The sequence below is a fragment of the Thermobia domestica genome, chromosome 2 (assembly GCF_964235325.1).
Source record: "Thermobia domestica chromosome 2, izTheDome1.hap1.1, whole genome shotgun sequence".
Lineage (NCBI taxonomy): Eukaryota > Metazoa > Arthropoda > Insecta > Zygentoma > Lepismatidae > Thermobia > Thermobia domestica.
Window position 1 is genome coordinate 81889052 of NC_137455.1, and position 14924 is coordinate 81903975.

Consider the following 14924-nt stretch of genomic DNA (forward strand, 5'->3'; position numbering starts at 1 on the left):
TATTTCTACAGAGAACAATGTTACCAATAAGATACGAACATAATTCAAGAAGAAATCAATCAAAGAAGAACCAAATATTTTACCTCTACAGCAATGAAAAGCAGAAATAAAAGATATATAAAATAGCAAACTCGTTGGAAAAATAACGTAAAATATTTCAAATATAAAACAGTCTACATCAACAACAAAATATAGATTTTTAAATGAGGCAGTCAAATTGACGGTTTGGTCCTTCTAGGAGTATACAACAAAAATACGTATTTATTTAAAATAGACACACAATGTTTATATGGTATATTAAACCTCTCCTTAAAATAATGAAAGTCCTAAAGTATGGTTGCATAACTCAAAGAAATGTGTGAGATATAGAAAACTGTTTTACGTGATGCCGTCAAAATGACGGCTTGGTCCTTCTAGTGTTAATATTGAAATATGTCGAAGAAAATATTTTTAATTTAATAGTATGAATAAAAATGAAGAATCCGTGTTTAAAATTGACATAATTTAGGTTGCGATTCTCTCCTTCTCTTAAATAAACAAGAATGATAGGCACTTAATTCTTTCTATAGAAATTTCATTTATTTACATTGTTACATAGGAATTAATATCCTTTAATCACCATCAATATGGCTTACATACAAAATTATAAAAGTACATATATGCAACTTTCCCTCTAAAGACTTCTTTTTCTAAGAAGTTGATTGGGGAAAAATCATGAAAATAATAATAATAATAATTGAGCAAGCATTTGTAATAAAAAATTAACAATTCATCATTCAATGATGATAAAATGCAAGAGCTAATTGATGATTGTTCACTGCAACAGTTAATCAGCCTTCTTTTTCACGACACCTCCTGTGTATTTCAGATTATTAACAATATTTTCTGCTAATGAGTAAATTTCTTCAATGCCCTGTAAAGAAAAAAAAATCAAGTTAGTATTACACGGGAACTTTATTTGTTTTACCAACCTATTTTATATTAGTGAAGGTGTAAAGAAATTAAATATCAGACGTTATTGTCTTTTAAAAAGTATTAGAGATACTTCAAATTAATTAAAATTCATTTCTATCACATGTAAATTTACGAATTTTGAGAGATCCCTCCATAGTACGTTCCTGTATCTCGTTCATAGTATTCTCAATCAGACTATTTCCACTCCTTTATCAATTACTGGCAACATATCAATATTATTACCAAATCTCTGGGATTTATTTCTCAAAACTACTAGTTTAATATTTCGCAGGTTACGAGCTACGAGTCTCAATTTCATAAGTTCTTGTAATTTCTGTTTCTGAAAAGTTTTACAAGAACTTGTGGACCGGATAGTTTTTTCACTAGTCACGTATCAAATCTGCACGTTAGCTGAAAAATACGTTAAAAACCAAGTACTATGTGAAAGGCTGTCGGTTTTTCTATTTTCTCTAGTGTTAGTTATCATGTTCATTATAATACTTTGAAAATATTCACTGTATTAATAAAACAAAATTTAAATATTCACTGTATTAATAAAACAAAATTTAAATATTCACTGTATTAATAAAACAAAATTGACCAAAGCATCAAATATATATTAATAGTACTTGTGTAACCGTTTCGACAATGTAATATTGCATTCATCAAACACATTATCTATCTATATTACTCATCTACCGCTGAAACTCTTACGCAAGTAATATTAATATATAATTGGTGCTTTGGTCAGTTGTTTTATTAATATTTCTAGTTAATTCATTCGAAAATAATGGCAACAGAATCGAGATCAAATATTTTGAATGTGATAACAGAATCGCGCGTTAGTAATAATTTGACACAGAAGGATAAAGTAAATGAATGGAAAAAATAGTGTAGGCGTGCCAAGTCCATAAACTCGTTGGAGCACACAAAGATTATTCGTATGTTCGAAACATATATTAGCCTAACATAAGTAAATGTACATTAATAGAAATTAATACTGTTATCTAGCACACATTATATATAGTATCAATTGGGCGGTGTTATGCAATAACCATTCAACCCACAACGAGTCAGTTTTGGGGAAATCACAGTTATAGGTTTCTCGACCCCATAAGATATTACCGTATGTAGGTTGACTTCTCTCTTCATAGATGGGAGACCGATGGTAAACGCGTTACCAGGATTCTTTAGTATGGCCACCACATATGTTCGAACCCTCAAGCAAGGTTAACTCTTCTTTTTTTAAATGTTGTGGGTTAACTGGTTGTTGCATAACACTGCCCAATAATATCGACATTCGGTTGAAACAGTGTAAGAGCTTTTTCAGGTCCGCCATCTTCAGTGAGGTTTTCCTGGGTTTTCCTCATTCACATCAGGCAAATGGCGTGATGATGCCTTACATAATGGTCCCAGGCGGCTTCCTTCCTTCCTCCCCAATTCTCCGGATATTATGATCTCCAAGGGATATCATCGCTCATACGTGATGGGCTAACATGACCACAGCTGCTGAAAACCCAGAAATCTAATTCCTAATCTTAAATTTTGCACCACCGATCCTTAAGAGTAAAAAAAAAGTATATTGTAAGGATCCCCACATCAGAACAAAAGCACATGCTCATAAAAGCACATGTGCTAATATTTACAAATAAACAGACGATACACTAAAGAGGAAAACACGAAGGGGACCAAAAGGAGACGAGCCACACGAAAGGAACCGAAAGAAGACAAGCCACCCAAAGAGGACATATAAAAGAGGAATCACGGAAAAAGCGATAATCCGTCGACCACTGATCGCAACCTATCCTAATAACCCTGGAGGCTGCTATGAAGCGAAAGGGTTCCCCGTACGAAAAATATAACCTTGAACCTAGATCATAATAGAGACTTTGTTATAAGAACTTTTGTAAATACAAAAAAAATTATAATAAAATAGGTGAAGGGCTAAGTCTCGGTCCATTATTGACTCTACCTATAAAACATTTCATGGTGATAGGCGCGAAAGTTTGTACGGGACACTCTTTTTATTAATTTTTTAACAGGCACACAATTAATTACGTCAATACCATTTTTTTTCTAAATTCTATTTTTTCTTCTTCCTTTTCTTTTTCACCTTTCTTGAGTGCGGTTTTATGCCAGAAACGAGATCTGGTAAACAGACATATAGATCAGGAGGAAATAACAATACAAACTTTAATATGACAGAGGGTGCATCTAATGTGTCTTTTAGCATGCCTCATCTTACGAAATATTCAGGACACGTGCATGAGGACCTAGACAGATTTTTCATGTTGTTCGATCACATGGCAACCATGAAGTCATGGTCACCAGCCAAAAAGAATGATATTCAGTCTTTTTATGGGACTTATGAATTTAGCATTTAGTGTCTTTTCGTTATGTGAGGTTCATAAACTCAAAACAAAACTCTATAAACCTTCTTAAAGATCAGACAGAATATCTTAATTCACAAATTCAAGAAATTAAGGAAAGTAATTTTAGATTAACCCACATCGTTTCTAACTTTGCATTAGCATTTTTTTTCGCAAACACATTATTTGATTCTTCAGTTGATGTGTACTGCAGCAACGAATGAACGATTTCTAATAACACTTTTCACTCAACTCGAACACTTCCAGCTCATAGAGCAACATTTCGGTTTAATAATACAAATCATATTAGATAAAAGAATTAATGATGCACTAATTAAGCCAACTCTTGGTAGCAACATTATACATTAGGGTGGGCCGAATAAAAATTTTTTCTGGAATTTCGATTGGCCGGGTTGCGGAAAAGTTGCCTCCTGTTAGTGGTAGTCAACACACAAAATTAGGATTTTTTGGTCAACCCCTTCCTTTGCCTTATCGGACTTAAATATTTTTATAGCTGTGGCTATGCAACCCGCACGACACTACGAAGAAAATTGTGATGCACAACTGTTTTTGTTTTGAATTTTGATTGGCCGGGTCGCGGAAAAGTTGCCTCGTGTTAATAGTAGTCTACACAGAAAATTTGGATTTTTTTGGTTATCCCCTTACTTTTCCTCATGGGACTTGAAAATTTTATAGTTGCATCTATGCAACCCGCACGACGCTACGAAAATTGTGCTGCACAGCTATAACCTTTGGTTCTTTATCACACTGAAGCATTCTGAGGCTGAATATAAAACGCAAGATAGAATTGAGATGCAATATTGTCCCTATGTCGTTAAAAATTATAATCAGACGAAGAAATTATGTCATGCTTTCAAAATGTTTTCAAAACACATTATGAATATAGGTCATGAAAAATTGTTGATAAACCTTCCCTTGTATCTCTTAGCTCGTCTTGGCACATACACTCCGAAACTACTCAGAACTCACGACGAAGAGGTGGCTGCTAATTGAGTGCTAGTTACACCCTTGCTTCCGTTTTTTGACTCATTTACATTTGATAGTCCTGCTGGGTGTGCAATTTTTGCAACTTTTTTTTCTTCGAGGCTCTAATTTTGCCATAATAAAACCTTCTCTTCGATCCGCTCCACACACTAATGCTGACGCTTCTCTAACTAGTTTTATTACTCTCTCCATCGCTTGCGTATGGCACGGAAAACATCTAATTTCCTCAGAAACTGTAGCCACCGTTATAATATTTTATTCTATCTGGCTCGATGAAAATTCTCTTGTTAATGGTGGCTTGCTGATATCCGTTGAGAAACAATCGATCATCTCATGATATTTACTTGCGTTTGTTTACTTTCGGAGCAAATTCACGTAGACTTTATCTCTTTCTTTGTCGATACTTTTTTTATTCTTCTCTATCCAAAAATTTGGAGGTTCTGGTTCCTGTCGGTGATCATTGCCAACAACAAGTTTTCCGGATGGACAAAGTAAGCGCTGCAGCTAATCACAATATACAAGATTCTCCTTAATTCCTCTGGAAGAAAGTATGCAAATCGAGCGAGTAGCCACAAAGTATCGCGTCCCATTGGTGTGAGAGAGAAGAATTTCGCTTTATTTCAAACCAAACTTGTGTAAATGCTTTGCTGACATACTGTGCAAGCCAATGAAATGCTTCTTAGGGATCTACGGTGCAAATATATCATCGGTGAATGCGAGAAGCTGTCATCAAACATCGGTACATGACAATTGGTCTAGGCTTTTCCTTCAGAAGGTCTGGCGGACACAAACCTTCTGAAACGCCTCGACAAATGTTCAAAAGGTATTGCTGATCATTACTAAAATCTTTTAACACCATTTTGTCAGGTCAGGCCAGCGCCGAAATACAGGCCGCTGGACTGTGTATAAAATTATAATGTTTCCGACTTATTATAAAACAATGCTTTACGTATTATTATTATAGTCGCGTACAACGTTGTAGTTAATATATTTTCTATTATAGCACAGCCGATTTCAAAATTACTTGATATTAGATTACTTGTATAAAATTTTCTTTATAATATAAACAGTCTAAAAGAAATTGTTCACGATATACGTGAAAAAAAGCTACAATGTAAGGTTGACAACATTTTTCACGCTGTATATGAAGAACATGAATTGAGACATAAACATACTATTTTTCGTCTAATTGATCATAATTTTTAACTACAAAGGAGCAATATTGCATCTCACTTTTATCTTGCGTTTTATATTCAGACTCAGAGTGCTTCAGTGTGAAAAAGAACCAAAGGTTATAGCTGTGCAGCACAGTTTTCTTCATATTGTCGTGCGGGTTGCATAGCTACAGCTATAAAATATTCAAGTCTCATGGGGAAAAGAAAGGAGATGACCAAAAAAATCCAAATTTTCTGTGTAGACTACTATTAACACGAGGAAACTTTTCCGAAACCCGGCCAATCGAAAATTAAAACAAAAATGGCTGTAAAGCACAATTTTCTTCGTAGTGTCGTGTGGGTTGTATAGCCGCAGCTATAAAAATATTCAAGTCCGATGAGGCAAAGGAAAAGTTTGACCAAAAGAATTTAAATTTTGTGTGTTGACTACCACTAACACGAGGCAACTTTTCCGCAACCCGGCCAATCGAAATTCCCCCCCCCCCCCAAAAAAAAAGTTGTTTTCGGCCCACCCTCTTACACGGAATAACCCAAATTTAAGAGGCACTTTAATGGGACAAAACTTTGGACTTTTTTATCAATGTTCAAAGGCATATCTGGTATCTTTTGTCAAAGAAAGCAAATTTAGATATCATATTACAAATTCCCATTATACGGGACAGTAATTATCACTTTCTCTATAAAGCATTTAATAATGGATTTTTGACAGACTCCTCATATCTTCGTCTGCAAACTCCCAAATTTCCCATATGGACATCGGCAGGAATTTTTGAATTTGATGTTTCACTTTGCCAAATGTACTGCATGATAGAAATCTGTGAGTTTCAAACTTAGGTAAGATCTCAGAAAACGGATTGTTTGTACAACCTTATCTTCCATAAGATAACAGCTAATTGCCACATTAAACCAGCACTATCAAAAGCAGAAGAATTTTACTTATATACTCCAAATGGGCTTCTACTCACAACAAGAAAATTAGTATTTATAACTCGCCAAAGAAAATCTCGCCAATGAAATGGACCAATCTCCAACTTACTTATTTCCATACCAAGATTATGAATATATCAAAACAGAGACTCTCAACCTATCCACCAGACACACGGCCAACTTCACTATAGAATATCGCACACTTCCTACCAACTATAATTTCAATTTTACTTTTAACCTACAAACCGTTCAACAAACTGTGACATCTCTTCACGCTTTACTACAACGAGAACAGAACAATTTACCAAATAATTTTTCAGAATTACATTTGCACCACTCTTTTCCATGGACCATTCTCATTATCTCTTGCACTATATTTATTCTTTTACTTGCTATAGGATAACTTTACATTTCTTACATAAACGCTGAGAAATACGCCAACAATAATAATATATTTTCTTTTCCAGAAAAATGTTTCAGATTCTAATACCAATCATTCTCCTTTCTTTAGTTCTAATAATAATAATACATTTGTGCCTCATCTTTAATAAGTCCCGTTATAAATACAAAAGCTTAACAAGTAGTCTAGACATATCATTACCATTGGAGAGACTTACCGGCGTTTGCTGTTGAAATTGATAATCAGATAATTCAGGCTAAAAATACCGAATGTGACATCAACCAAGACATCAACATAGCTACTAATTTTAGTAAACCAAAAACTCGACCAATATACCATTAGTGAACTAGTGCACATTTATTAACCTTTAGTCACTCGCGCTGTTGAAAAAAAGCAAACAGATGAATAAAAATTAATGTATTTTTACGAATGGTCGCACTAGCGGAGTCACCCTCACTGTTATTCCTCAAGTCGTTACTCCCACTCTTCCACCTAAAAGCTCGCTGACGTGCTGAAATTGTAGTAGCTTCCAGTACAGGTTGAGGAAATAGTTTCGCCTGTGTTTGCTTTTTTCAAACGCGCGAGTAGTTCCGTGATAAAAGTAGCAACCATATATTTTTATGGAGTTTGAAATTTTCCAACCCGCGATCGTTAATGTGATAATTACTGTTTATGAGTGAAGTTTTATTTTTCTAAGCAATGTCTCGCTTGTTGAATACAAGTGAGATACAGAAGTGATTTGACAATATTAATGATGAGTCTGATATTAACTATCTAAAATTAATGGCTGCTGAAACTGATGCGGATTTACGTAATGAGAAATGTGAATGAAGATGATATTGATCATGATACTGAAGCAGATAAGAACAGTGTAGATGCAGACTCAAATGCAAACGATATGGATGAGAATTACAGTTACAGTGAAAAAAGTGAAGATTGTTTCATTGGGAAAGACAGAAAAACAAAATGGAAGAAGTAACTGGCAGCAGTGGCAAAGACAAAGTGTAAAAAGATGCTAGAACCGAAACTTACTGCTAAGGGTATCACTGAGTAAATTGATGCTTTTTTTAAAAAAAATATCGATATAGCCGTGATTGATGAAATTGTAAAATGTGCTAACAAGTATTTGGACAAATTACGAGCAAGTCTCGACGAAGAACGCACTGCAACTGTACAGCAACTTGAGCGAAATTAATGGCTTTATTTCGACGTCTTTATTTGACTGCCACAAGGAAGGGAGCACGTGATGATGTAAGATTACTGCGGGCATGTGACGAAACAGGAATTCCAATCGTAAGGACAGCAATGAGTTATACGAGCTTTTTACTCCTACTCAGGGCATTAAATTTGATGATTTCAAAACCGACCTCAGAGAAAAGATATTGACAAGCTATAGATGTACCACATTGACTTGACACCTAGTTCCAAGCGCTGCTATCGACTGAAGGAATCCACTTCCTTTCGCCAAGGCTCTTTCATTTAGCAACAGCTTAACCTTTATTGGCTCAACGCGTGGGTGTGTCGATGGTTTAAGCTTTAGTTCGCATTTTTTGCCACGAATCAAGACATTTTAACAGCACTAAGCAGCAATTCGAAATGTTCTAAGTAATTTACTCACCAATGGCATGCATTAATTCAAATAAATATTACTAAATATATTATTTGTATTTCAAAATGTCAATGTTGGAAAAAAGCAAACGCGCGAGTAGTTATGTTACTAAATTTGGCGCGAGTGACAAAAGGTTAATTACAGTTATGACACTTTCTGCCCGCTCTGAGGGAAGTGATAGTGACAATTTGATCCTGCTTAGCCGGAACAGAAATATAGTATTGTGTGTGTGTGTGTGGGGTGTGTGTGTGTGTGTGTCAAAACAAATGTTTTCAGTGAATTTAAAGTGTTTAAAGTGCCTTTAATAGGTTTTCAAGTGTATCTTTGTTTTAGTAAAAATAAGTTCTATTCATGACAAATGTATTTCTTTCTCAAAAATAATCTTGCATTTTATTTTATTTTTCACTGTGTGGGGTGTAAGGATCCCCACATCTCAACACAAGCACATGCTCATAAACGGCACGTGCTAGTATTTACAAATAAGCAGACAGTACAGTAAAGAGGAAAACACAAAGGGAACCGAAAGGAGACGAACCACAGGAAAGGAACCGGAAGAAGACGAACCACCCGAAAAAGACATATAAAATAGAAACCACGGAGGAAGCGATCATCAGTAGACCAGTAATCGCAACCTATCCTAATAATCCTGGAGGCTGCTCTGAAGCGAAGGGGTTCTCCTAACCACAACTATACCCTGGAGGCTGCTATGAAGCGAAGAGGTTTACGTTAAACATTACAGTACCTCAAGATAGCTGCTATGACCTGAGGTCTCCTAGATCCGTATCCTTGGACAACCCTGAAGGCTGCTATGAAGTGAAAGGGTTCCCCGTACGAAACAATATAACCTTGAACCTTGGTCATAATAGAGACTTTGTTGTAAGAACTTTTGTAAACGTAAAAGAACTATTTTATAATAAAATAGGTGAAGGGCTAAATCTCGGTTCATTATTGACTCTACCTATAAAACATTTCAATATTCTTAACAAATTCAACACGTTTAATTGTTGATAGGGTATTATTCGTTGGTAAATAAAAAATCATATTTCTAGTGGGTGATTTTTATTTCCTTCCCCATAAAAAAGGTAAAATTTCCGGTCTCTATCACTCCTTTTCCTTCCCATCAGACTTCCTGAACTACTACCAAGCCTGTAATATAATCTCACTAATTTAGTTACGGATTTTTATATGTCTGTCCTATAAAGACTTTTTATATATAGGTATCAATTTTAATGATTTACTGATATTTTGTACAAATTACTACAAAATTGATGTATTGGCGAACAGAACTTAATTCTGCACCATAAAATTTTAAAAGGCAAAAACAAAGAAGAAAGTAAGTAAACATAAAATCAAGGATGTTATAAATAGAGGATCTGCCCATATATATCTTCATCCTATTAAATCGATGAAGCCAGAAAACAACCGAGCATCGGCACGTCTGATTGGCTACTTTCGTATCTGCTATCGTCTGATTGGCTACTTTCATTTCCGCCATGATTGTTGGCTCAAAACATTACGATATTATTGGGCGGAGTGGGCGGAGTGGGTAGAGTAGGGATGGCGAAACTGTGACGTATGGCTTCAAGATTTTGTTGTAAGGACAGATCCTCTATTTTATAAGATCCTTACATAAAATGGTAACATTAAATAAAAACACAATGGAATAAATATATTCTTACAGTAGGAATACTTCTTTCAGTTCTCTGCCTTTGGGTATGGTACCCTGTATTGAGGCTACATTGCCTCTTAGAACTGCCATACTTATTATTTGTATGAGGAAGGTGCTTGCTCTGTCATCGCCAAAAACTGTGTGATCCGTCTACCTATTTCTTTTATGAAGTTAATTTCTTCTCTGCCCCATGCACCACTAGATTCAATAGCGATAGTTACAAAATGATATTTTTCCGCAAGATTACTGTATTTTCTCCTTTTTTCCGTTTCATTTCGGCTGGCTATATTTCCCGCCTGAATCGAAGAAAAAGGGAGATTGGAAGGAACGAACGTATATGAACATGTAAACTCCCAAATTAGTGCTTTACCTCTCTTCCACAGTAACAGAGTCATTCCGTCTGGTCTTTTTTCATCTGTTCTGCTACACCCAATGGGTTCTCTTATTGCAGGTATGCCGGCTGAGATTAGTGCTCTCATTATAATGTCATTAACATTTGAGTAAAAAGGAAAGGTGTGATTTAATGATAGGCATATCCCATGGGATTTGTTTTGATCTGGAGTTGATTTCGGACAATTCTAAGCCTACTAATATTGACCAAGTTGTAGAGCAAACCTCAATCTCAGTAATTCCGTGAGAAATTATATCGTGTTGGAGAAGCGATTCGATTAGGCATTTGGAACCATAGAATGATGCCAGAAGGCGAGAATAGCCATATCTAAGGCTCGTCGGATGCCTAATCCTCCAAAACTGATCGGAAGAGAAGCCTATAGCCATGCATTATGAGGAAGAAAACAATTAATTCAATGTTCCAAATTTCATGTTCATTTTACTTTGCTGAGGTCGTGCCAAGCTATCAATTCTGGTCAAGTTATCAGTCAAACTTCTTTGAATGTGTCTGAACAAGTTTCTCATTTACAGGATGAGATTGTTATCTTCACGCACACCTCCAAACTTGAAGACAAAACATTTAATGTTTTCGTTTTATTTTAAAAAACCTTGAATTTTCTAAATTTATATTAAGCTTGTATTTCAAAAAATCGTGCTAGTCAATGTATCGAAAGAAATGTAGAAGCCACATATACTGCAAAAACGAAATAGTTGAATTAACTAAATATTAACAAATTCAGTATATGTTTTGTGTATAATAATTAAATATTATGTTTCCCACACTATAAGTTTGTTCAAATAAGCAAATATTTTCCGAATTAGATACCCCAACTAAACTTATTTACTCATTTCAGAATTTCGTAAGAGAAATGATTTTATTTGTTAGTTCGCTTCGTTAGTGTACAATAGGTGAAAAGGATATGCACGAATGTGAAAAGTAGTGTTGTGTATTTTAATGTTTGTATAAGTGTAATTGTCGCAAAGTGTACATAAGCAATCTATACCTGTTCGCAAAGAAGCTAACCTACTAACTCCCAAAACACTACAGTATCTCACTAAATTGTAGTCCAGATATTCTTATGAAATGTTACCCCTTATTACTGCCCTTGGTGCTCTGTTAGTGTTTAGTTTTCCTCTAATTGTAAGAAACATTTGAATGAGATAATTAACTTATGAATGATACATGCTAACGAGTATCTATCGTCTAAGGCACGAGTGAGGAACCTTTTTTGCTTTAAAGGCCACATTCGCAATGCCATTTCCCCAGAAGCGCGCATATGATAGTTTACAAAATATCTACTTTTGACGTTATTTTGGAATTATTGGTTAATAATTTACGTGAATATGTATATCAATATAAACAGATTTTTTTTATCACATCGCAATTTGCCAAGCAAAAACATGGAAATACGATACAAATTGAAAAATGTATATCAAATTGCGATGCATCTTTGCATCTTTCATTATTAGGACGGAAGCTAAACTAAGGAACAAGCTGAAAAAATATTACTATTATTTCAAGAAACTTTTCTTTGAAAGGTCGGTTGCTGCAAGAAAAAATGCCTCGATTTTGGGTTACAAAACACTTTTTCACTCCTTTCTTGTTTTTCCTTTCTTTTGTCAATTTGTTGCTAGTGGGTCATTCTCCGAACCTTCCCACGTTTCTGAGTGTATAATAAAGAAACTGTAAAGAAGAGACGCATTGGCAGCAGAAAAAGAAATTCAAATTATATTGGACCTAGAAGATATATGATGTAGCATGAATGGGGCTTGGGTATGATTAGGAAAACGCAGAAGTGAACCGACCAACTGTTTGAATTTACCGAAATTTTTCATTTTTATTGCCGCGTAACGATAGAAAATAATAATAATAATATATTCATAAAAGAAGGCCAATAAATACTTAAGAAATTTATAATTCTTCTTATAATGAATGGAATTACGAAGTATTTTCGTATTTATTGGACTTCCTTTATGAATCTATAATTGCTCATTATAATACAGAAAATGAGATACACAATTTACAAACTGCGATACAAATTGAAATTTGGATGGCAATTTGCTACACAAAATGTAAATTATAAAAAAATCGCTGCTCTAACATATTTAAAAGATCAAGTGAGAACATTTATCATTCATGTACTTGTTAGGAATTATATTTTGCGTACATTTCATATTCCTTATATAATTTAACATTTTTCGCAACAGGTCCAGAAGGCTGCACTTTACGACTCTGAAGAGTGCTTGTTGTCTATCCCTTGTCTAAAGCAATAGTTCCCAAACGCGGGGCCGTGAAGAACAAGCAAGAATGAGCAAGCTACTGACAAAAATAAACTGTGAAATTATGGATAAAGCAATACTTATAATGGTGCTTTAGGAGGGACAATTACAATTAGATAAATTATAATTAAGTTTAAGTAAAGTTTACAGAGGCCAAGTCTTTGCCATGGGAAGGAGGTAATGTGAAATACCCAGGGTCCGCAAAGGGGGCTGCCAGATAAACAAGGTATAAGCTGAAAGAAATGAAAGGAAGAAGGCAGTATGGTGTTTTTCGGGATACTAGCGTGTTAAGGCTTCAAAATCTACGTGATGTAGAATGTGTGGAGGAATTAGTAAAGCGAGACAGATGTTGTATTACATATAGTAGGGAATCTAATTAATAATGTACATGTTTATATGAAATTGAACAATTGTTAATATGCCACTTCCTAGTTTAACTAATGGTGTTCAACTCATGCTTTACTACGTAAAAAATGATTCAATTAAAAATGAAGTACTGGAAATTACTTACCAGAGCATTTCAGAAGAACATCGTTTCTTATCGAATACCACGCAGTAAGCAAGTCATTCTAATTGGTGTATATACAAGGGCAAGTCAAAAATTATCGACAATTGTGATATAACTGTTCACACTGACCTTTGTTCTCGTTTATTTTATTGTTATGCTGTTGTGGTCATGCTATAAAAGTTTGATCCTTATTCCTCCATTTGTCTTCCTTTTGTTGCAGATAGATCATAGTCGCTTCTTTGGAAGTTTGCACCAAAAGAGGAACAACGAGTAATGATCTGGCTTTTGTGGTCGGAAGGTGTATGAGAGGCCGCAATCCATCAAACACTTTCGGTACAATACAGAAACCGTGTCTTGCCGCAACGAAGTGTCTACGAACGGATTGAAAAATTCATAAATTGTCGCACAAGTGTTATACACGAGGATGGATCCGGATGACCATCTACGGCCACAAATGATGACAACATTGAGCGTGCACGTGCCAATGGTTCTGCTAGACCAACGAGTGACTATTGATGAAGTGGTACATCGTCTGGAAATTAGTCATGGACCAAGAAGTCAAGGACGCGCGCTTATCAGCTGAAAACCTTCTTTCCTGAGGGCATCAGGAAGCTTGTTCAACGATGGACCAAGTGCGTGATGAGCACTATATTGCAGGGGGCTATATTGAAAAATGATGTTAAGGTGAGTTTCCTATTCGTATTGCAAGAAAAAAAACTATAGCCACATTCCAAATAGTTTTTACTTATCTCGTATATGACGTAAGAACAACCTTTTACAATTGGAGACAGAAAGTGAGACATTAAAGGAGCTAAGAAGGAGATGAGGGGAGATAAGGAAATGGAATAAAATAAGCGTTGGCAGTGTACGAACAGCTATAGGCCCATAAGTAGCTTATCTCTAAAACAATCGATGTTTTGGTTTGTTTGTCACGACTGGTTTTTATAGAACCACCTGTCTGTTCCGTATTCATTCCATGTAGTTTACTGAAAACAGGAGCAGAAAACTGTGACGTTTCAAAGCATCCAGTTGGAAATGACTTGTAATAATATTACAGAAGGGACATAAAATCATTACCTTTATGGTCTTGAGCAACTTGATCTCCGGCATCTCGTACTTAATAATGTCCCAATCCTCCTTTGTGAACATGTACTGTCTGTCGACCTCCTCCTCCTCGGTGATCGCTTCCAACACTTTTTCCTCTTCTTCTTCCCGTTGAACTTGAGCTACTTTCTCCACCTCCTCAACTAATTCTTCGTCATGCACTTGAGGAGGTTGAGGCACTGTGGCTGCTGCATGCTGGCCTGCGGCTTTCTCCTTCTCCTTCGCTTCGCTCTCAAAAGCCGTCGCCTTAATTGTAGTTCCTGTTATCTAAACGTAAAGAAATTCATATTTATTAACAACATTTAATCTGAGTGTTTAACTAATAAATACAAATATTGAGTGCCTTAGTCCGGACAAAGTGAAAATGCTTAATAACATTAGACTGAAAATGTGTAGTGTCGGATCTACAGATACTCGGCAGCATAAAACAATGAAATTCATTACTAAATGTTTTAATACCATTAGTTGTGGATTTGATACAGCCTACTATCTTCAAAGAGTCTCAATTGTGATATCTAAATTGTAATTTTATCC

General features: G+C 35.3%; 1 protein-coding gene across 2 annotated transcripts in view; it reads right to left on the reverse strand.

The window, feature by feature from the left end:
• Window positions 1-564: 564 nt before the first annotated feature.
• LOC145673367 (uncharacterized) overlaps window positions 565-14924 on the reverse strand; it is a 228013-nt gene continuing 213653 nt past the window's right edge. For both annotated transcript variants that reach the window (XM_081743017.1, XM_081743010.1), the window contains exons 4-5: window positions 14364-14657; window positions 565-913 (exon numbers count right to left, since the gene is read on the reverse strand). In XM_081743017.1, coding sequence (XP_081599143.1) covers window positions 827-913; window positions 14364-14657 — 381 coding nt within the window. In that variant the 3' untranslated portion in view covers window positions 565-826. The remainder of the gene's footprint in view (window positions 914-14363; window positions 14658-14924) is intronic.